The sequence below is a fragment of the Fukomys damarensis genome, unplaced genomic scaffold, assembly GCF_012274545.1.
Source record: "Fukomys damarensis isolate Sample0158 unplaced genomic scaffold, DMR_v1.0_HiC HiC_scaffold_2, whole genome shotgun sequence".
Classification (NCBI taxonomy): domain Eukaryota; kingdom Metazoa; phylum Chordata; class Mammalia; order Rodentia; family Bathyergidae; genus Fukomys; species Fukomys damarensis.
The window spans coordinates 9,239,291-9,262,260 of NW_022900914.1; the positions used below are offsets into that span (position 1 = coordinate 9,239,291).

Below are 22,970 nucleotides of genomic sequence, written 5' to 3' on the forward strand. Positions count from 1 at the left end.
TTTTTTTTTTTTTTTTTTTTTTTTTTGCTATTGAACTTTGAATAATCTGAAAGTAGAGCTGGATGCTGGAGAAGCTGGAGTGTAGCTCACAGGCATTAAGCACTCTTGTATTCCAGTTGCTCCCCCTGACGGGGTCATCCTTAAGGGGAAGTTGGTGTTATCAGGCTGTATCAAAATGTGTTTTTTCTACCTCCCTTGTTTGAATTTCTTTTCTTCCTTAGAGAATACATGATATGAGGGATTTGGACTATTCCATTCCCTGTGATTATGATTATAAAGTAATAGGCTGACATAATTGGGGAAATAATGTACTAACCATATGGACTTAAGAGCATTTAGTACCTAAGTAATTGTCCATATTAAACTAACGAGTTATCGTCTTTCTGGTAAATGTCACCACCTCTGGACTGTGACTCTGCAGTTGCTATGCAGTTGGGTTTGGATTTCTGGGCTCAGAGTTTCACACCAAACTCTAAGTAGCCTCTTGGAGAGAGCTGGATGACTTGGCTGTAGTGTACTTGCCTTGCTGAAGGACCAGGAGTGGTGTTTTAGTTTCCTGTGAGCACTTACTGCATTAATGCTATAATTCCTATGCTTTCTTTCCTCATATGATGAATTACATCGTTTTCCTTTGTCCATTCATGCAGTCTGAGAATAAAACTGCTGGTTCATAATAGAAAATTACTTTAACATGGTCTTTTATTCTGTTTTTGAAGGTTTTTATTTAATTATTAGAGTGGTACTCAAATGTATGTATCTTGGAAATAGAACACTATATTCAACTTATGAAGTAGATTGAAAAAAGAATATTCTTAACCATTTTTGGAAAGTTTAAAAGCATTCTCAAAAAAAAAGAGAAAAGTATTTTCCAACAAACTCATTGACTGTGGACATCTTTTAAAACAATTAATTCCTAGTAATATTTCATTGTTGTAAATTATCTGTTTGGGTTTACTATTTCCTGATACCTCTTATAATTTTGATTTTATACCTATTTTTGTTAATACCACCTTTACTAGACTATAACCCAGATTTATAATAACCTAAATAAACTATTTTCTGACTTACAGTCTTGACTTATAGATGCATGTACTTAGCTTGTTTTAGTTCTGCCCTTTTTTTTTGCCTATTCTAATTTTAGTGTGGTGTTGATTCTTGTAGCTACATCCCTAGCTCTTAGTCTTTTTTGCGGGGGGTGTACTGGGACTTGAACTTAGGCCTTTGCCCTTTCCAGGCAGGCACAGTGCCACTGAGCTAAATCCTCAGCCCCAATCTTAGATAGATTCTTAAAAACTTTTGATTTCATTCCATAGTAATTCAGATAGTTAGAAAAGGTTGTGTTTAAGAAGTCTGATTCTTCTGAGAATGACTGACTTTAAGACTTAACAGAAGTACTCTCTCGATTGGTGCATGTATGTGTCCATTCCTGCAGTTGGAAATTGATCCTTTTCAGTATTTCTTTCTAATCTCCAAACTCACTGAATGAGTTCATCACATATAAGTGTTTGAATAATCTTGTGCCTGCGGAGAGACAGCAGCCAGGAAGTTAGGAACCAAATGGGAGGGCAGGTGAGGGCCATTTGCCCATGAGGTGTACTGTTGAATTCAAAGTCCAGAGGGCGTAGGCACAGCCTGACCAGGTGGGGTGTGTGAGGGGGTGTTCCAGGAGGCAGGAGTGATGCTGCTACCCACTTAACCATGCAGAAATAGCAAAGACTAGACAAGAAATGGATTCTGTGTAGACAGGTCAGAATTAATGCATAGAAGGTAATAGATGGGTATAATTTCCAAGTAAACAGGGCCAAGCTTGTTGTCCATAGCTGGGAAAAGTGGGTCAGATAGTTGAAGATGATCTGGGATGACGGTGATGATGATGGTTACAGGGGGTGGCTGCTCTTACTGATAATAGCAGCTTTGGAACTCCTTCCCCTTGCAGTTGAGGAAATAGGCTCAACGGCTTTTGAATAACTTATCCATCCAGGTTGGCCTAGCAAGAAAACAGTGGAGCCATGATTCTCATTAGTCTTAACTTCACAGTCTGTGATCTTCTACACGATCACATAGCCTGAATTCTAACATGGGTGGGCATATTCACGCCCCAGTCAAACAAATGACACAGCAGAGTTGTGATCACTGAACCCAGGACAGAGGTGTGTTTCTCAGGTTGGGTTTTCCCTCACTTATGGTGTGCCATTGAGAACTGGTAGACGAATATTGGCAAGTAGAGTGAGGCAGAGCCTCCCAAATTCTTGTCACTGAGATGACTGTACTTCTAATGCTCTTCTGCCTAATTCTCTGCATCTGTGCTGGACGTATTAGGATGTGGAGGAGCATGAGGGCCAACACGGAGTCCCTCTTTCCAAGCTGTAATCCGTGGGCCAATCCAGTGGTTATCCTTCTGCAGATCCTGGCATACCTCAGGCAGGAAGCTACAGCTTGAGGAGACAGGCCACCTAACAAGGGGAAAGAATTTTGTTTGTATTTATTTTGACCTCACTGTAGACGTGGTGGCACACACGTATAATCCCCACACCGTGGAAGGCAGAGGCAGGAGTATTGCAAGTTCAGCCCAGCCAAGGCAACTTAGCAAGACCTCATCTCAAAAAATAAAACAGTGGCTAGGGATGTAGCTTAGTGTGAAGGTGTGGGTTCAATCCCCAGTAGTGCCAGGAAAAACAAAACAAAACAAAATAAGCAAACAAACAAACTAGATAGATAGAAAGATATTTATGAGAAGTGCATGCATTTTTTTTTTAACTGATGGATAAAATTTTAAATGCTTGTAGGTCAGTGTTCTAGGGCAACAGGCCCCAAATGTGGCTGGGCAGTTCAGTCCCTAGGAAGATTTTTATTTTTATTTAATTAAATTAATTCATTAATTTATTTTGGTACTGGGGCTCGAACTCAGGTCCTTGTGCTTGTGAGGGAGGCGCCAGAGCCACTGAGCTAAATCCCTGGCCTTAGGAAGATTTTTAAAAAGCATAGATTTCCCTGGCCAGCTCACACTTAACTGAATCATACTCCCCTGGGGAAGGATCCAGCAATGTGTCTTTTTTAGCAATCCATGGATTATTTTAGGGTCTGGTCCCTAAAACCTATCTCAATACTTTGTAGTTGCTGGAGAAAACCTTGGTGGCAGGTGTCGACTGGCTATATCAGACATTAAATAGATGACTGAAAATATCTGATTGCTCCTTGAATTTCATCCTCTCACACACTGCAATGCACACTGTTTTCCTGCATCTTGCTACTGTAACTTTTCAATATGGGGTAATATTTTGAAGACTGCTTATGAATCGGTTTACTTGTTTATTGTTGGTGATGCTCAAGTTGGAAGGGAAGTTCCCCTAGGAGGGCCATTGCTTACCTGTTCCCCACTTGTTCCTAGCAGCACCTGACAAATGCTCAGTAAACATGCACTGAGTGAATGAATGAATAATGAGACCCTTTTCCTACTGCATTTGATAATTCATGTCTCTTTCCTCAGATACTGAAGAAAGAGTTGATTTCAGCTGTGCTAATGCAAATTTGACTGACCTGCTAAAGTCCTCAGTTATTCTGCTGAACTGACTGCAATTTATTAAAGCCCCCAAATTACATTAATTCTCTTATTTTTGATACCATTGAAGAATGTAGTAGAGGTTGAAAAATGATATAGAGATTTGCTTTGATTCTGTTTCTCATTTGAAGTCTCTGTGTCTTTAAGGAAAGGGCTAGGCTCTAACTTGGTCCTTCTCCAGATCCAAGAGGAAATGGACTGCAGCAGTTGTGCCTTTGTAGAGCAGATGTTTTGGTTGGAAAGGCTATCAGCCATCTGACTCATAATAAATCCTCAATTCCAGTAAGTTCCCAGTTTTCAGTTACAGTAGGTAGGATGCAGGAAAGCAGCGTCTTCTACTTTGGGATCTTTGAACTTGCATCACATCTTCCCACCATTCCTGGTGCACTGCACTGTGTGAGGATGAAACGCAAGGGGAGGTCAGAGCAGTTCCAGGAATAGACTCTGGCAGTTGGTGTTTTGGAGAGAGACCTTGGAGGTAAACCAAAGCCACTGCGCTCCCGACCTAGTACTGACAACAAGAAACACAACCACCCTGTGTCTTCCCATAAATTCGTGCATTAAAATTGTTCCTATATTGCATCAATCTGAATAATCTGTATTAATTTGAACAATCAAGCTGCTGTCTTGTTTTCAGTGATCTATTTGGAACCTGTAGGTGTTTGTTTTGTTTTTGTTTTTTTTAATTAGGTGGAAGTCTTTTTTTCCTTTTCTGTAGAACTTTGAAAGTAATTATATGGTCCTTTTTTTAATTTTAATTTTATTTTTTCAGCTTTAATTGAGTTTATTGGTACATTTTAGGGATACAGTACAGTTACATTCATTGTTGGGATCTTGTACCTCTACATGACAAGTCTTGATTCTCATTTTTTCCCCTTACGTCTGCCCTCCCTTCACCCCCTCCTCCCCTCCCCATCTACAAACACCTTATTTTCATCTTTTCATTCTCTCACATTTTTTTCTTTTCCCTTTTTACTCTTCCCCTACCCATCCCACCTTCCCTACACCTTTAGGTCCTTATATGGTGTAATTTCATTTCAGAACATTTGTTTTATGGGAAAATTATTCAAAACCAATAAGCTGCTCAAAATTCTGGTAAGGCTTTACAGCCAGTGTTCCTGTTGGTTAAATCAGAATTAGGAACGTGCACTGTTGATGGTGTTAGCTCGATCGAGAGAGTATTAACTTGGTAGTGGCTTCTTATTCCCCCCCCCGCTGTTATATGTCACTCTTTCCTGCCATCACCAAAGTGGGAACGGTGTTACAGTTCTCACAGAAATGAAGAGTGCAAGGCCCAGTTGATGTCCTATTTGTCAGTCCTATTTCTTCTGGTTAGAGACCTGCCTGTGATTTCTGAGAGCTTCTTAGGAGATCTATTTCCAAGTGAAAACAGAAGTTTGGGAGTCAGATGTTCACTTGTCCAGAGCTCCTAATCTTTCCCAGTTGGGCTTTGGCTTTTCCTATCCAATACCTAGTGATTGGTAAGTAGTAATATTTAGTTTTATACTCCTCTATCATTTGTTATTTCCATTTTTAGCCAATTAAGTGGTTATCATAAACTCATTTAATGCAATATGTTAAGAAAGCATTTTTATTGGTACTGGGGGTCGAGCTCGGGTCCTTGTGTTTGCGAGGCAGGTGGCAGAACCACTGAGCTAAATCCCTGCCCCAAGAAAGCATTTTTTAAACCTTTGTATTCTAAGACACATTTGTAAATGTTCGGGAATTGCTATGGGGTCTCTCTAATGAGATAGAAAAAAGGGCAGAATAGAAAATGTCCCTGTATTGCCCCTCTGAATTCATCACACAAGCCAGGTGTGGTAGTGCATGCCTGTAATCTCAGTGCTTGGGAGGCTGAGACAGGTGAGTTTGAGGCCAGCCTCGGCCACATAGTGAGTTCAAGTCCAGTGTGAACTATGTAGTGAGACAACAAATTCACCACACAACTGTTACGTGGGAGAGCCGTGGCAAGAGAGAAGAGGCAGATTGCCTGTGGCATACAGGGGAGAAGGCATAAACAGTTGGTTCGCTGGGAACTTGTCTCTCCTGTAATTAGCAGCACGGTGTCTTGTACCTAGGTCTCAGAGTGCAGTGGGGAAAACACGGCTGTGAGTTAGAAGTGTGAATTTGTCTCCTGATACTCTGTTTACTAGTTGAAGACTAAGTCTGTGTATCAGAGATAGCAGTATCTGTCTTAGTGGGTTTTTCATGATGGACGTTAATGTGTGATGTGCAGCACCCAGCAGAAATAAGGAAGTCTCAGGAAGCAGGTTCTATAAGAAATACTGCTAACCGCTAACCTAGGTTTGACTACTTTGCGCATCAGATCTTGACCGCGGGCCCATGGGAGGCCAGCCGCTCAAGGTAGATTGCTAGGACCGGACCTGGTGGTAATTTTCCAAACTTGGGGGAGTTACTCAGCGTATGTTATGATCTGAAAATTATACATATTTTATTGTGCAATTAACTAGAAATGTGTTCTGTGAGACTTTAAAGCATATGTAGTGGGTTTCTGTTTTTAAATTCCAGCTTCTCTTTCCCTTTAGTCCTCTCTACTTTTTCTTTTCTTTTTGAGATTTGGAAACAGCCTGAAATTTATAATACAATGTAAAAACGCTAAAAACACTCTTTTTAAAGCATTAGATACTAAGTTGTTGACATGATTGTTATTACCTCTGAATACATTGGCATGTAGTTTTTGCAAGTAAGGATGATTCTCCTAAATAATAATGACACAGTCACAAAATCAGGAAATTAACATTGGTATATTATTACCATCTGATTCTAAGACCCCATTCAAAGATCACCAACCGTTCCAGTGATTTCTTGGTAGCAGAACAAATTCATTTTAGCATTGTGTTATCTTCAATTGTGCGTCTCCTCAATCTGCAGTAGATCCTTGGTTTTTCTTGGACAACCCCAACATTTTTTAAGAGCAAAGGCCAGTTACTTGGTACTCCGTCTCTCAGTCTGGGCTGTTCTGATGTTCTGTCACACCTGGGTTCTGTGTGTGTGTGCCAGTGGCAGGGTATCGTAGAAGTGGGGCTGTGTTGCCCTCAGGCCTCCTCTCAGATGGCACATGGCGTCTTTTGCCTCATTACTGATGACATGATCACATCCATCACTCGTTTAAGGTGATGTCTTCTGCAGTTTGAATGTTGGGTGTCCCCCCAAGGCTTGGTCCTCAGCTCATGGCACTGTTGGAGGACGGTGGAACCTAGCAGGCAGAAGTTAGGTCACTGGAAGAAGTTAGGTGCCATTGAAGAGGGTATTGGGATACCACACCCCTTCCTGTCTCTCGTATTTCCTGTCTGCAATAAGGCCAACAAGGCTTTTCTACCTTCTCCTACTTCATTGTACTGTACTGTGTTGCCACAAGGCCAGAGGAATAGGGCCAGGTCACCGTGGAATGAAATGACTGAGATGGAGCCAAAATGAAACTTCTTCCATAACAAGTCAATTATCTCAAGTAGAGTGTAGCAGCGATGGAAAGCGGACATAATATCTGTCAGGCTGTCTTGTAAAATCACTTTATTTTTCTCTTTCATTGCTAAATATTTTGTGGTAAGGTCTTTTCAGACTACATAAATGTTTCATTTATCATCAAACTTTGAATATATTTAAAGCAGTAGGAACTTAGGAATTCCTATTTTATTAAATGGTTTATAGTCCGTTGCTATCGTTGTTGTGCTCGTATTGGTCTCTATCAGTAGGTATTAAATAACCAGTGTCATGCTGATGGCTCCAATTCTAGTTCCTCACACTGCTTCATTCTGTTTCACTGTGTTTTTGTACCTTCTTCTCTGAAAGTGAGGACTCTCATTCCATTATCTTTGATATGTCACATAGCATAGTGCACAGGTGACACGTGTAGGTCATATCATCCCTCTATGTAACCAGCTCCCAGTTTTGCTGCTGCACCTTAACTTGGGTGGGTTCCTTACTCCCTCTGTTTAGCCTTCTTTCTGTGTTGACGGCCTTCGCACTGTAGACCACTGTCCATGTCCCTCCTTCACCCCACATGCAGTCTTGTCCTCCTTCAATCCAGAGTTCCTAAGCTCTTGGGATGTTGTAAGCTGATCTGATCCTGTCACTGCCCACTTCATATCCCTTTTCATGTTGCTCTTAACATAAGCTCCTTCACTGAAATACGTCAGGGTTGTTTGTGGTCAGGCCTTCAACTTGTCCAGCATTGTCCACCACTCCTCTCTAGTGTCTTTCCTGAGTAGGGCCTTCAGTTATGCCACACATCTTTCTAACTCAGCATCTTTCCTTCCACTCCCTCACGCTTTTTATTTCCTTAGGTCACCTGGATTCCATCCAGTGACGTCCCGTCCTGGAAAAGCCCTATGTGACACCCCATTTTGCTCTCTCTTTAGCACCCCAACTTTGTCTTGCCAAGGAGTACACCTTTGTTGTAACAGTTTAAACCTAATGGTTAATATACTTGTTACTTTGCCCACTGAACTGTTATGCTTTTGAAAGTATATATCCCTAGTGTTTCTTAGGTGTTGTGTAAAACATAGCAAGGCATTAATACATGTTCATTTCATAAGTGATTGGGTAAATCCTGTTAATGAATCCTAATGACAGCCCCAAAGGCATACTCAGCATAGTAGGAGAATGGACATAATTTAAGGCAGAAGATAAATGATGTGCAATATATGTTCTGCTGGCCTACATAGTGGGACCAGCCATGGTTTTGTTTGGAGGGAAAGCCCAGAATGTTTTAGAGAGGCATTGGGAAGGCCTTTTTGTTCTTTTAAAAATTTTTTTGGTTGTTGTTTTTAATATAGTTTTTTAAAACATAGTTTGTGAAATCTGCTTTGGCTTATTATTCAGGCTTTTTGTATTTTTATCAACTTTGGTTAAGTAACTGACCCAAGAAATGCAGCTTAATGGCCCCACATACTCTGCTATCCTAATTACATCCTTGGATACCTATTTAGAATAAACTTTTTTCAGTATGTTGAATCCACATTCCAGAGTACATTAGAAACGTTAAGCTGTTAATAGCTTCCCCGGAGGATTACAACTTGCTGGGATACTTTGATATTTTCATTATCATTTATGTGTTGTGAAATGTCACAGTTTCTGTTCATAAGCACCAAACCACAAATGTTTGTCTATCTAAACCTGCTTGTTCAGAAATTAAAGGAATATTCCTCACGAACCCAAGCCAATGGTAGTCTAACTCAATTTATGCTCCTACATCTAGCACCAGCACTATATAATTAGCAAAGTTCTAACAAATCCACCTACTCAAGAGTTAGGCTAAGTCCAACATTTATAATTTTTTCATTTATGAAGCTATTAATATGTGTTTCCTCTTATGAATATTTCTACTCTTCATAATTCACTGTAGAGACACATTTGATGTATTCTTCCTCTTTGGGATCTTGTGTTTCATTTTTGATATAGTCCTCCTTTTTGGATATAGTAGTATGATGTAAGAAAGAATAAAGCATTGCAACAGGAAGTCAGCAGTCCTGACTGCTGGGTGACTGGTTAGCTGTACCATAGGGTAAGTCACTTCCCTTATCTCAGTGTGTCTAAATCTATCAGTGTTGGAATGAGTAGTTACAATCCTATGCTGTTTTTCTTTAGCACCTCTACTATTTTACTCTTCCCCCCAACAGTGTACAAGTTTTTAAATTTCTCCCCATCCTCACTGATACTTGCCATTTTCTGTTTGTTTGTTTGTTTTACTCTTGCCGTAATTTGTGTGAAGTGGCATCTGATTGTAGTTTGGACTTGTCATCTCTTCATGTGTCTATTGGCCATTTGTAAATCTTCTTTGGAGAAATACCTGTTCGTGCACTCTACCCATTTTTAAATTAAGCTGTTCAGTTTTTTGTTTTTGAATCTTAATATATATGTATTCTAGCTATTGATTCTCCATAGACATATGGTTTGAAAACTTTTCTCCCATTCTGTGGTTTGCCTTCTTTCAACTCTAGTTAGTGACACTGTCTTTTTTTCTTATTTTTTTAAATTTTTAAAAAAATTTTGTAGTACTGGGGATTATTTCTGGGATAATCTGAAGCTGGGTAAAAATTACTCTGATCAAATTTATACCAACTGATAGATATATTGGAAAGTAAAGTTAATACTTCTCATAGATCTTTGCTGCTTTTAATAGCGAAGTTTGCCTGTAAAATCTAGTCTAGAATCAGTTTATTGGCAAACAAATGTAGTCATTTATACGTTTGTTCATCAAGCATTTATCAGGGGTATATTTTTAGGGTAGGCACCATGCTGCATACTGGGAATGCAGTAATGAATGGAACACAATCACTGCTCTTAAGAAACTTATCAGATGATTGATGAGAGCATGTATGTAAACATTAAAGCACAAAAGACACAAGGAAATAATACCATATAAAGGTATAGCTATAGATATGAAATATTGCACAGGTGAAACCATTATATCAGATGATAGGTCTCACGAGAGGATTTGGCACCTTAATTGGACTTTAAGGAATAGGTGCAATTTGGAGACTTGGGGTTAGGGGATGCAGAGCTGGGAGAGGCATTGAGGACTGAATGCACTTAAAGACCTAATGGGACAACAGCATGGAGCATGAGAACCTATGCAGTTAGGAGCAGTGGGAACGTGAGGTTAAAAAGGTGGCTTAGAGGAACTTGAATGCTAAATCAGGGTAGACAGGGCTGGGAGAAAAACAGTGTTTACTCTGTTTCTCAGAACTCATTTTTGTTTTGCGTAGAACCTTTCCCTACAGCCACTCCCAGAGAGATAGGGGCCAAGCCTCTTTTTTTCAGAGCTCTAAGCTTCCTTTAGTTTCTGCCAGTATCATAAATCAGGAGATCACTGACCACTTCAAGGGCAGAGTCTCTGGTAGGCTCCATTCTGTTATAACATGTGTTTGTTATAACATGTGGCTTGTGCTGGTCTCCAGTTAGTAAGGGTGTGGGTCCAAATGGCTGAAATAAGTTGGAAATAACCAACTGTCTTACTGCTATGAGCACCAGACAGACTGAGCAAGTGACCTGCTGACTGGGTGGATGCAGAGGTGTTACTGGCTTTTAGGGTCCTTTCCCTTCTGTCCCAACACGGAGAGTCATGTCTAAAGTCTAGAACTCAGGGCTACATGGAGAAGAGAGGACAGAGTGTAGCTTTAATAGTAGAAAGAATGATCTGGCAATGGAAAGATTATAGAACAAAAATCTGGAAGGATCAGGAGAAGTTTTAGCATTTGTCAAATACCTTCTTTGTGCTTGGTTCTGTGCTTGGCACTTTCACATACATTTGCAAAAGCTGTTCAAGCCTGCTGCTTCCCATAATGCCCATATTTGGCATATTATATGGAAAAAACAAAAGCATGCAATGTCTTTGCAAAAAATTTTAAAAGCTAAAAGTTCACCATATTTGGGCAGTTCTTAAATTGCAGGACAAACTTGCAAAACATTTCATGTATATTCAGATGGCATCAGCTGTGGGCTTTCTGCCTTTAGCGTGGTTACCTCTTATACATTTTCATGCTTTGGGTGAGGAGAAGCAGGGAGTGCAAAGTGATCTGAGGCCCAGGATGGGTTCTCATGCTGTTTTGTGAGAAGTAGCGAGTCCAGAGACAGTCTAGCTGCAGCCACAGCCAGGTTCTGTGGGACATGGTTTAGCATAACTTCCCTCTCGTAGGTGTAGAGGTGTGCAACCCGTTTTTGTCCTAAGAGGGCCCCACAGTCCATAGTATGTAGTAGTTAGTGTTCAGATGACCCAGGGATGAAATCCTTTTCTTGATCAGTGAATTCAGTAAAAATTTGATTTGTGATGGTATCATCCATATTAGTCAGTTTAATAATTTATAAGAGAAAATGTTTCTTACCAGTTTAAGCACATGGGGCAATTTATTTGCTTTCTAAAGCCAGAAGTAAATTGAATAGCCAAACCACTGAAAGAGCAAGGACACAGCTGGACACAGACCCACGGAACAAAGAATATGGATGTTGCCAGGACGTTGTCCTTTCTCCTGTCTTGGCTTCTCTCTGAGTTCACTTTATTCTCCTGTGCTCTAGCCCAGCCTCTTCCATGTGTTGGAAATATGGCTGCAGACAGTTTCTTGTGTCTCTGCAGGGCAACTGGTCTACCCTTCAGCACAAATCTTGAGGAAAGAACTAGTCTTGTCCCAGATCAACCAGCTCTTCCCAGGGGCTGGGAACTGATAATACTTTCACCAACCCTAAGAATCTAGACCTGGGAGTAGGGTCTAGAAAAGATAGGGGCTTCCCAAGAGAGGATGCGAGAGAGGTCAGGTGCGGTATCACAGATGTCCACTATATCAACTGCCACTTTAAATCTGTGTCTTTTTGTCCTCTACAAAGTGCTCTATAAAGGGTTTAGGTAGAAACTTTCCCTACCTTTTCTTTAAATTATGATGACGTGGTAGGAATGTGGCAAATGGTGTTCACATCTGTCCCATATATAATTAAGTTAAAGCTCAGTTTCCCCTGTTTTGGAGGAGCCAGAGTCTTGGATAAAATCTGACACAGGGTTTGTCTGGGTAGGTCTGTGTGAAATAATAATTCAGAGATATCCCAAGATCTATTCAATATGCTTTAAATAAATCTGTAAGGCTCTTACTGTCAGATTCATTAAAACTACAGTTGTTAAGGAAATAGAGGAAAGCCCTTGCTGCAGATTCTTCCTTTCACAGCTTTGATGAATAGAGAAGTTGGCAGAAGCAAGAAGACATCATTGGTTGACCTGGAGGACCCTGCTGTGCAGCAAGCTTCCTGTCACCCAGCCTCTCTGTTCCCCTGGAGGAAAGGCTCCATTGCATGTGCTTTGAGACTGTCACTGCCACTGTTCAGTGAGAGCTGGTGGGTCTCCGGGCTTTGTTAGCTAGAGTAATGGCTGAGTATTTGACGAACAACATCTATTCATCATCATTATTTTAAAAGAGTCGGGATGTAAATAAACTCCTAAAGTTTATTTGTACAACATGTGTTTCAATTTAGCTTTATAAACAGCAGCTATAACCAACATACTAAGGGAAAGTACAGCTTCACAAGCAAATTCCTGCATAAATTAAAGCCGTGAAATGGTCTTTGTTTATGAAAATTGGCATGATGTAAATTTGTTTAAAAACCAACTTTATATTGTATCATGACATGTAGTAGTAATGATCTCAAAATGTCACTTGTGGAAGACATGGGCAGGTGGCAGTGGCCCTGTCCTAGTGTCCTAAGCTCACCCTGTAAGAGCTGGCTATTTCGAGAACACTGCAGTTATCCTGTTCTGACCTGACAATCAGTACTTATTTTCACGGAGTAGAGTTAGTTAATCATAGAATATGCCCAAGCAGACATTATTGAAGGAAGGTTGGCATTATGGCCCTAGAATGCCACAGTCCTTGCCAGTGTCTTCGGAGAAGCCACCCATCTTCCCTGAGTCTGTGTGAAGATCTAGAGAGTACACTTTATTTGGCAGAGTGACCTCCACAGCCTTTAGTCTTCATACCTTTATTATACTACCTCTGTTTTACAGCACACAGGGTTTAGACATTAAATGAAGAAAAGTAAATACACAGTAGCTCTCTGGTGCCTTTCCTGCACATGGCCTTTTGAAGTTTTTTAGACCTTTCTTTGATGATTGGCGGGTCGGTGGCAGTGGTGATAGAGCATTACAGTTAAGAGTCCAGGGTCTGAATCAACATCCATGAGTTCAAAACTCATCTTTGGCCAGGCCTAGTGGCACAGGTGGCATAGTACAAACCTCACTTCGTATATTTCAAAATAAGATTCGGTTTGGACTACTTTCAGGTTTTGTATAGCTTGTCAAAAATTGATAGCTTTTGTATAATGAGGTGTTTATCTAGATCTAGTTTTTGGCCACCATAGGAACACTGGTTTCCCCCAAGTCTAGTTTAATATCATTTTAAATGTGAATTCAATGGTGCTAACTAGATTTTTGACATATAATGGAATAGCTTCTTTGTAGTCATTCATGCCTCCAGACTGGCTCGGCTAGTGATGGTTATAGATTTGTTGTAAGGCCTTTTGAATTGAGAAATACAATGGCTTTTTAATAGTCTTCCTGTATGATCTGTGCTTGGTAACATTTTTGGTTCGGTTAATGTCTATCAGCAATTAGTTAATTGGTAGCCCTGTACCAGTATTGACACTAATGTTCTCAATGTACAGGGACCTGTTTAATGGCTGCTATCTTTACTTGTGCTAATTAGCATATCAAAGGAGTACAGCATAATGATAAATTGTACTTGTATTTATTTTTGTTTCCAAGGCTAATTTTTGTGTGTTTTTTTCCCCCACACCATTTTTATATTTGCAGAGCGCCTCAATTGAAAATAGTTACATAAATGAATCATTATTATCTAAACAGAAATGTTGATTCTTGTTAGCTGGTCCCGTGGTTGAGATTTGAGTCTTCTTTAATAATATATTTAGTTATTGACTTAAGGAACTAAAGAAATAAACATTGAGAATCTTACTGATTGAAAGAATTTTCTATTGCATTCTGTCAGTTTTATACTGTGGCTCTTGCATCCCAAATATTTTTCACAATGGAAAAGCAGGTTCAGCGGTTAATTTCATTCACTTGCCCATTCTTTCCATCACTCCTGCATTAATTGTTTTTTTTTTTAACAACAGGTTTGCTCTGTGTTCGGAATGTGATTGGATGCAAAAAGGAAAAGGAAAAGCTTTCAGACTCCAAGGAGCAAATTCCTTACAGGGGATATTCATTCACTATTAGCTACAGAAACCCCTTTCTTTGAGAGTTAAGTGCTGAGCCTAAACCACTCAAATCTCAACAGAGTGAGATGGCTGTTACTTCCTGGCCATATGTATGTGACTGACTGCCTCACACACTTGTATAAAGGTAGAGGACAATATTTAGCTTTAGCATGGACACATCTTTTCCCTCATTTAGCCTGTGGCAGTTTCAGATGGTGCAGATAACAAGCCCTGAAAATGTATACTTGTACATTTTAAAATGTCCCTTACTATGTTATAACCATCCCTTGTTTTCCAAACGCTGCCATTAGTGGTTACAATAATCATCTGTAATGTTAGCTTCTAAGAACCATGGTACAAAAGCTTCTTTTCTAATTTCCCAGATGGGAGGGAACACATGTACAAGCCTGTTAGAGTTGCAGAAACTGGAAACAGCACTGTGTGGATTTGTATTTTTGGAACTCTTTGGGCTTATTTGAGCACTCAGAATCAGACTTAATATCCATTAGGAATCAAATGCCAATTCAAGGAAAATTCATGTGCTACTCCAAGAGGAATAAAACATGATGGTAGTTTATGAAATAAACTCCTGAAAATAACTGCTTTTATATTCAGACCGGTGTTTCATGTGCTTTTTGTAGGATATCAGATGATAAATGTTGATTATACCAGGACCATTCCTTTGAGGATTGTCTTTAAGCATTTCTGGTTTTTACTAAAATAATAGTGAAATGGAAAGTTTAAAAGTACAAAAAGGAAATAAATGATTATAAATTATCCATAGGCATACAGAACAAAGTTGCTGGTTAAAAGAGGACTTCAGGCCCTTGTTGTTTTGGGGTTTTTTTGTTTTATTTTGAAAGGTTTTGTGATTTATAACCATAGCCTGCAGCCTTGACCTTTCACAGACACCCAGTACTCACTGTGGTATTGAAAAGTCAGTGTTACTTCTTTCTTGTTATTTTCTGATGGTAACCAATCTATAAACAAGACTACTTGTGCACTTAGATCGTAAGATGAATTTGTTCTTATGAATGTGATTTTTTTCAAGCTTTAGCTTCAACCTTAGTTTTAGATAGATGATGAATTATATGTTATATAATTAGGTAGTTTCTGTTTGTTGTGAATCCTAAGTATTTTTTAAAATTCCATCCTCATTGTACAGAAAGGAAAATTCGAGGTTGAATATGTCATCATCTGTGAAAGAGCAAAAAGTGAGAGCTAAGCTTACACTCTCACTCTGGGCTTTCCTGTTAAGATCACTAGTTCTGGAGAACTTGGTATATTATCTGGGGAGGAACAAGGAGTCAGCACTTATCTCCCAGACTTGACAGCACCTTTTGTAAAGGAGATTGCTAGAAAATCCTCGGTAGTGGAGAATGAAGGTTGGGAATGAACATCCATTTGTTCACTCGTTTATTCATTCAGAAAACATTCCTTCTCTTACCCATTCACGCATTCACCTTCTCCCCCAAAATAGTGCCGTGTTTCTTCTGCCACCTAAAAATATATTCCAGGGCTATAAAATTATAACACTGTTAAATGAAAACCTAGAGAAATAGTAATGGAACCTCAAAGTTATGGACCAACTTTATTTAACTCTATAAAAATCTAAATTTTCTGTGATAGGAGAGGAAGCACCCAAAGTAAAAAGTGAAAAACTAGCCTGCAAGAAATTTTGTTGTTGTTGTTACTGGGGATTGAACTCAGGACCTTGCGCTTGCAAGGAGGGCGTGATACCGCTAGGCTAAATCCCTGGCCCTGCGAGAAAATATTTTGATAATGGGGTAGAAAAGAATAAACTTACTAAATAACTACAAAGAACAAGAACCTTAAGGAAAAACATGTAATGAATTTGATAAGGACAGTTGTAGAGGGGAAAGCTGCTTAGTGTCCTTCATTGAATGTAAATTTGGATACTGTTTTCCAGCTCTCAGATTTCTGACATTGAATTAAAAAGAGTAACAACAGCCAGCATTATCCAGTTATTCTGGATGAGGGGAAAGAGGCTCTCGCATATTGATGCTGAAATTTATGAGCCCAGAAATGAATTGCTGCAAAATTTTCAGAAAAAATCAATTAAATTCTGTTGTAAATGTAAAATATTCACAACCCAGCAAGCTCAATTTTAGTTGTCTATTAAGAAATATAAGTCCAGCCACTAAAGGATATATATAAATACACACAAGAATATTTATTGTAATACTATCAAGTGGCTAAGAATTAGGAACAATCTGAAAGTCTGTTGCTGGGGAAATGGTTAAATAAAAGATAAATCCATGCCATGGAATGTTATGTGGCTATTTAAAAAGCAATTGGTGGAGTGATATGTATAATATGATCCCATTAGAGAAAACAAAACAGAAGGTTAAAGAGCTGTTTATATGCAAGTGTGTGTTTTTATGAGCACAGAGAAAGAAAGCTGTTTAAGGCTGTATGCAGTTAGTATTGGTTGTCTTCAGGGTGGGGAGTGAGCGGGGTGGGGGGTGTAAAAGAACTGCTTCTTTGTAAACTTCTGTATGGTGTGACTTGTTAAAGTAAGCCTAATTTTTGCAGTGTAACACTGAAAAAAACGAAGTTAAAAAATAAAGACAGTAGAAGGAGAAGCAGCCAAAGAGTTAGGAGAATGTAGTCTTTTAGGAACCAGCTAACCAACAAACAGAAAGCCTCCAGAGATCAGTGATCATCCATGTCAAATACCATTTAGCTATCAAGTAAGCGAAGGGCAGAAGAGCACTGGCTGGGTTTAGTGGGTGGCCTTGCTGTGCGCAGTCTTGAACTGGAAGAGTCTGTAGGCTACTGTGGTGGGGGGCTACGCGGTAAGTGGGAGTAGAGTCAAGGAGTGGAGACAGCTCATCGAGGAGAGAGATGAGAGAGAATCAGAAGAGTATATAGAACCCAGCGAGACTCTTCTTGTTCTTTTCAAATTTTTTTAGTTTGGGAGATGGGAGAATGTGATCCTGTCCTCATGTATACATGTTATACTTGTACATCATAGGCACAGGAGGAGGCAGCACGGAGGCTGAAGATATCAGAGCTCATCAGGCTGCCCGGACTCAAGCAGAGAGGGGGTGGGGTTTTAGACAGAGAAGGGCATCATGTCCGACGTCCTCCGTGTCCGTCACCAGTGAATCCTAAATTGAAGGTTGGGACCCCTGGTGTGGCTGAGGAACCCACTGGGTACCTGTAAAGTGATATAAAAGTGTAGGGAGTTTTTACATTTGACTCGGAGCTAGTACCAGGTTATTAAGGATTACTGAAATTTGGTATGTACAAACTAATCAATATCTTAGTATTAGTTATTTTATTTAGTATTTAATTTAGAACTCTGGCAGATACTTGGTGGGTGGCAAAAATCATAAAGCAAATGTGCATAAAATTCCATAGTTTTGATTCAGGACACTTCATCCAGGTCTCATCATTGCTAACCTGAATTGGTTGTGATAGACAGTTGCTGCTGTTCTTGTTTTTTCATTATAAATAACAGTAAACTGGGCTTTATCATTATTATGGCTAGCTTCAATATATACATTGGTTCATTAATCAACAATAGTCATACTTCTATCAATAATAGTTTTGCCTTTTGATGTTAACTGGACATTTCAGAGATGTGGCTTCTTGTTCCCATGTAATCCATCTACAGTGACTTCAAAAAGGAGATGTGTGCCTGACCTCCTGCCATTGCTTATATGGTGACATAGATCATGGTACTATGTTTCCTGCAGATTTTGGTGTTTAAATAGCTTATAAAATACTGTACAGGTGGGTTTGATAAAATTACAGAGTATTTTAGCATTTTGTTGGTATTTTAGGCTGTAAATTGTAAATATTTACTGCAGTTTGTTAGCAGTACTTTTACTTAATTCCTTGTTACTAGCGGTGTGTTGGAACAAATAGATGGTGGGGAGGTCTTGTGGTAGGCCGGTCGGAGACTTTGAGGGCCACCCCCCACCCCCCGGAATGGCCAAGGATGTACCGAGCTCCTCAGCTGGAATAGGGGGAACTCACACCTGTGGCTGCCAGGCCAGTGGCCCGTGAGCTCATTACTGGTAAGATGTTCAGAGAGCAGGTGCTCATAACGTTATGTTTTTCACTTCCTGTCTAAGGATGTAAACGAAGATCCTGGAGAAGATGTGGCCCTCCTTTCGGTCAGTTTTGAGGACACTGAAGCCACCCAGGTGTACCCCAAGCTGTACTTGTCTCCCCGAATTGAGCAGTAAGTGTCAGCATCTTCACATGACATAGCCTGGTGCTTCTATTGCTAACCAATGTATTTCACTTTCTTCTGCCGCACGTGAACTCTTACAATTATTTCTTTTTATTAACTTTTGTTTCCTTAAATATCTGTCATAGTTGGAGTTTTGATTGCAGAACACATGCAGATAATATTTGCTACTGCAGTCTTTTCATGGATCTTACTTGTGTAATTTGTCGTGTGAATAACGTGCCTTTGGAATACTCGAGAGGCACAGAGGTAAACTGGGCTCAGAATTGTGACTCCCTCCAGATGTAGTTTGACTTCACACTTGTGTTCTAATCAAGAAGTTTTACTCATCAGCAACGAATTTTATAAGGACCAGCTTCACAGTGTGCTTATTGTCAGCTAAATGCTTTAGTAGCTTTTTCTACTTCAAAGGAGTCTGAGGTTCATTGAAAGTGGATTATAAGCAGATTTGGTTGGGAACTTCTGACAGCACAGATTTTTCATCTGCAGAGTGAGTTTTTACAGACTCTGACAGAAATGTATTATTAAAGTTCTCTGTAAGTCATTTAGTCAAGGTTGGCCGATTTCTGTCTGTGAGTAGATGGGGTTGGCATCCAACATTCATATGCTGTGCCATTTTCACTCACTGTGACCTTATTTGCTCAAAATTATGAATCACAGGCATCCCAAACTGATACGGTACAGCTGCCTGTGCTCACATACAGGAGACTGCAAATATCAATAATCCGCAGGATTCTCTCACTTGTTTATACATCTCCAACAGCACCCGGAACTGGATTTTACAGTAGCAGGTGCTCAGTGAATATCCTGCTTTGGAAGTGAAAATACTGACCTGTGTTAGTAAGAGGCAGGAAGTAAGTTGCTAGAGGTAGCACAGTGAACTGTAAGAGGTCAGGGCTCTCGAGTCAAGCATGTCTGTTTTAAACCTGTGTTCTGCTGCTCACCAGCTAGCGCAGTATTTAATGTCTCTGAATTTGTACCCACCATTATAAAGCAGGAGTCGTAACACCTATTTCATAATGTTGTTTTGAGGATTATATTAAATAAAAAATAATAATGATAATAATAATAATAGATACCTGTGGTGCCCGGCACTATAGCAAGCGCTCAGCAAATAGTAACTCCTAGTGTTGTTATTACAGGTATATTTCACAGCAGAAGAATAAGTAAGGGGGTGAGTGGTTAGCAGGGACAAAGTGGGGCAGAAAAGAAAAGAATGGGTAAATAATTGAGCAAATACTAATTCTTCAGTAGCCACTCAGCACTTCGGAGGCTGAGTCCGGAGGATTGCAAGTTTGAGGCTGACCTGGGCAACCTAGCAAGACTGTGTTTCAAAATACATTTTTTTGAAAAGAGTTGGGGATGTAGCTCAGTGATAGAGTTCCTGCTTGTCATGTGTGGGGTCCTGGGGAAATTCACAAGTATTGTCAATAAACAAATAAATAAGAAAGGTAATGAAATGACCTCAAGATATGGGGAAAATTAATACAATAGCACTTTGGTTCATGAATTTAATTCATTCTGCTATTTTGAAAAAGATGTTCACATTTGTATTTGTCACCCAATGCAGTTTGCAAACAAAAACAAAATTTTGCCAGACGCTTGTGTTTGTGAACTAGATTGTTTGCAAACAAAAGCATTCCTAAACCGAGGTTCCACTATGTATACTATGTATTAGTTAAGCCATAAGCAAGCTCAGAAAAACATTTTCTTCCTATCAGTCAAGTTATTTTTCTTTGGAGTTCCTGTACCTAGTTTGCAAATAAATATTTTCACTCTAAAAATCTAGAATACAGTGAGGAAAACTTAGTAAGGAAGGGTATATTTTAAAAGTCATTTTTGTTATTTGTAAAGTCTAACCTTCAACATCTCCTCCTCCATTATGTTCAGAACTAGCTATATCATGCCTTTCTAGATGAGTTTGCCCTTAGTTCTTTCCTTCATGTAGGCTGCCCTCGAGCCGGGCTTAGCTCACCTCCAGTCTGCCTCTGTGCTTTTGCTATAGCTGTTCCTCCACGTACAACACCCCTGTCTAAACCCGCTTCCTGTTGACATAGATATTTCCCAAGGCCTTATTCAGATACCCTCTCTGCCACCCATTTTCCCTAACACAGTTATGTTAGCCTAGCCTTCCCTGGATCTGAATTGGTGTTAACCTTCATTTATTTTAACCTTATAATTTACCCACGTACTTTTAGTTTGTGCTGCACATTTTAAAAATCTTTTGCTAAACTATAAGCTGCTCAGGGTAAGGAGCAAGTCTTGTCATTGTTCTAATGCCTTGTGCCAATGCATCATATAGTAACAATTGCTTAATTGGCAGTCCTACAGGTTAATAAGTAATTCTTGGGAAAAGTTGGAAAATGCACTTAAAGATCTTAAATATTTCCTGGTTACTGCAAATTGGCTTTGTATAACAGTATTTATACTACCAAAGTAAACAGCCAAAAGTTATGAAATTTTTAAGTGGAAGTTTTCAAAATGCGGTTTTGGAGAAGGGTTAAACTGGTAAGTAATGAACTTGGGGTGTGACTTACTAAGGGCTTCCGTATTCTTGAAGCTTGTAGCCCCCCTTAGCTGTGGTTCCACCTTCTGAAACTCTGTCAGCTGTGGTCCAGATATATGGAGTGGAAAATTCCAGAAATAAACAACTCATCAATTTAAAATTGCATGATTTTTCTGAGTAGCGTGATGAAATCTTGTGCCGTCCTACTCCATCCTGCCTGGGATATGAATCCTCCCTTTGTCCGGCGTTTCCACACTGAATTTGAGAGGCCTGTTAGTCACTTAGTAGCTGTCTTAATTATCTTATTGGCTGTCATGGTGCCCAAGCGCTTTGTTCGAGTAACCTATATTTTATTTATAATGGCTCTAAAGTATAAGAATAGCGACACTGCCATTTCAGATATCCCAAAAGAAAAACCATAAAGTCCTTCTTGTAGTTTCTCAACTTAATAAGGAAAGAATAAAGAAGTATGTGAAGTTACTAAGATCTACAGTAAGAAAAAAAATCTTCTATTGGTGAAATTGTAAAGATGGAAAAATAATTTGTGTTAGTCTTATTATTACACCTCAAACTGTAAAGGTTTTACACTTACTCTGTTAAGTTACTCTTGTTAATTGCTCACAGTGACTTATTTTACCACAGGTGTGTATATATAGGAAAAGATGTATTTGGGACTTGGTACTGTCTGCAGTTTCGCGCATTTAGGAGAGGCTTGAAACATATCCCCTGTGGATAAGAGGGGACAGTACTATAACCCCGTTGGTTACTCTTTGCAGTTTGGAGGGCAGGACAGAAGTAGAAGTAGCATCATTCCCATAAGACCGTGGCTTTTGATGGGTTTGAAGGACTGAGTGAAGAGGGGTGGGTACTGCTTTGATAGTGTGCCTAGCTCTCCTTTGTCACCCATGTTTTATGCTGGCCATTCACCTCTTAGCTAGCCAAGCCCCGATACAGCCTTGGACACAGAGAGCTCTTTCGGAGATGTAAGGGCAAAGCATCCCGGCGCTGGCGCTCCACACTCTTGCCCTGGCTGAGACTCGTACTCACGGCTTCCGCTTGGTTCTCTGTAGGAGGTTCCAAGTCCTGTGCAGCATCCAACATGCAGGAGTTCATGGGAGACCTGATCCACAGGAGGGAGGGATCCTCAGGAGAAGGCTTATCATCCCCTCTTACCCCGCTCTGTCTGGTCATCACTGCTCTGTTCCAGTTTGTCCATGCAGTGGGCAAGGGAATTATGCTTCCATTAACTAGTTTGGAAAATAGGAAAAGAAAAAGGGTCTTGTCATCACACATAGGAAAAGGGATTAACTTGTTGTGCCTAAAACTTTCTAAAGCTATGAATACCAAATGTTCCCAAATTAAACAGTCCTAACGAAGGGGAACATCTGTCAGTTACGTTGGCAGAAAACTCCCAAGTGGACTCCAGTTTGATGAAGTCCTGACATGCAGTCCTACTTCTGAAGTCTCTCTGTTCACCCCTGTCAGGAATAGTTGTCTGATGCCTCCTTCAGCCCTGTCCCACATGGCTGTTGCCCTTCTGGTGTTGAGGTTCCTGTTGTTTCAGACAACCACTGTGCATTGTATGGCTTGCAGAGTAAACGTTTTGGAGAAGAACTTTGTGTTCTTGTGCACAGGGATGTTTATGTAATAAACATATTTCAGCCCCTATACATTTGCTTTCCAAGGAGTCCAAACCAGTCAGTTAAATTTGGCAGTCAATTCTATTAAATAAAAAAAAAAGTTTGTGGTGAGTTATACACACACACACACACACACACACACACACACACACACAAACTAGTGGGTGATGCAAAATAGATTTTGGTTGCCTATTAGAAAAGGGAAAAAATAAATTTTTAAACCAGTCGCCTTTTTTTCCTGGCAGCAAAACTATGAATCTTAGGGTTACATCATCAGAGCTGGCATGAAACGTGCCCTACCTTTCCCTTGTTTGTTGTCAGTTCCTG

The 22,970-nt window shown here is 39.9% G+C and overlaps 1 protein-coding gene across 3 annotated transcripts in view; it reads left to right on the top strand.

Moving 5' to 3' along the window:
• Babam2 (BRISC and BRCA1 A complex member 2) overlaps positions 1 to 22,970 on the top strand; it is a 471,740-nt gene that overhangs the window by 286,243 nt on the left and 162,527 nt on the right. For all 3 annotated transcript variants that reach the window (XM_010604714.3, XM_010604713.3, XM_019204631.2), the window contains one exon: positions 18,379 to 18,488. In XM_010604714.3, the coding sequence (XP_010603016.1) occupies positions 18,379 to 18,488 (110 nt within the window). The remainder of the gene's footprint in view (positions 1 to 18,378; positions 18,489 to 22,970) is intronic.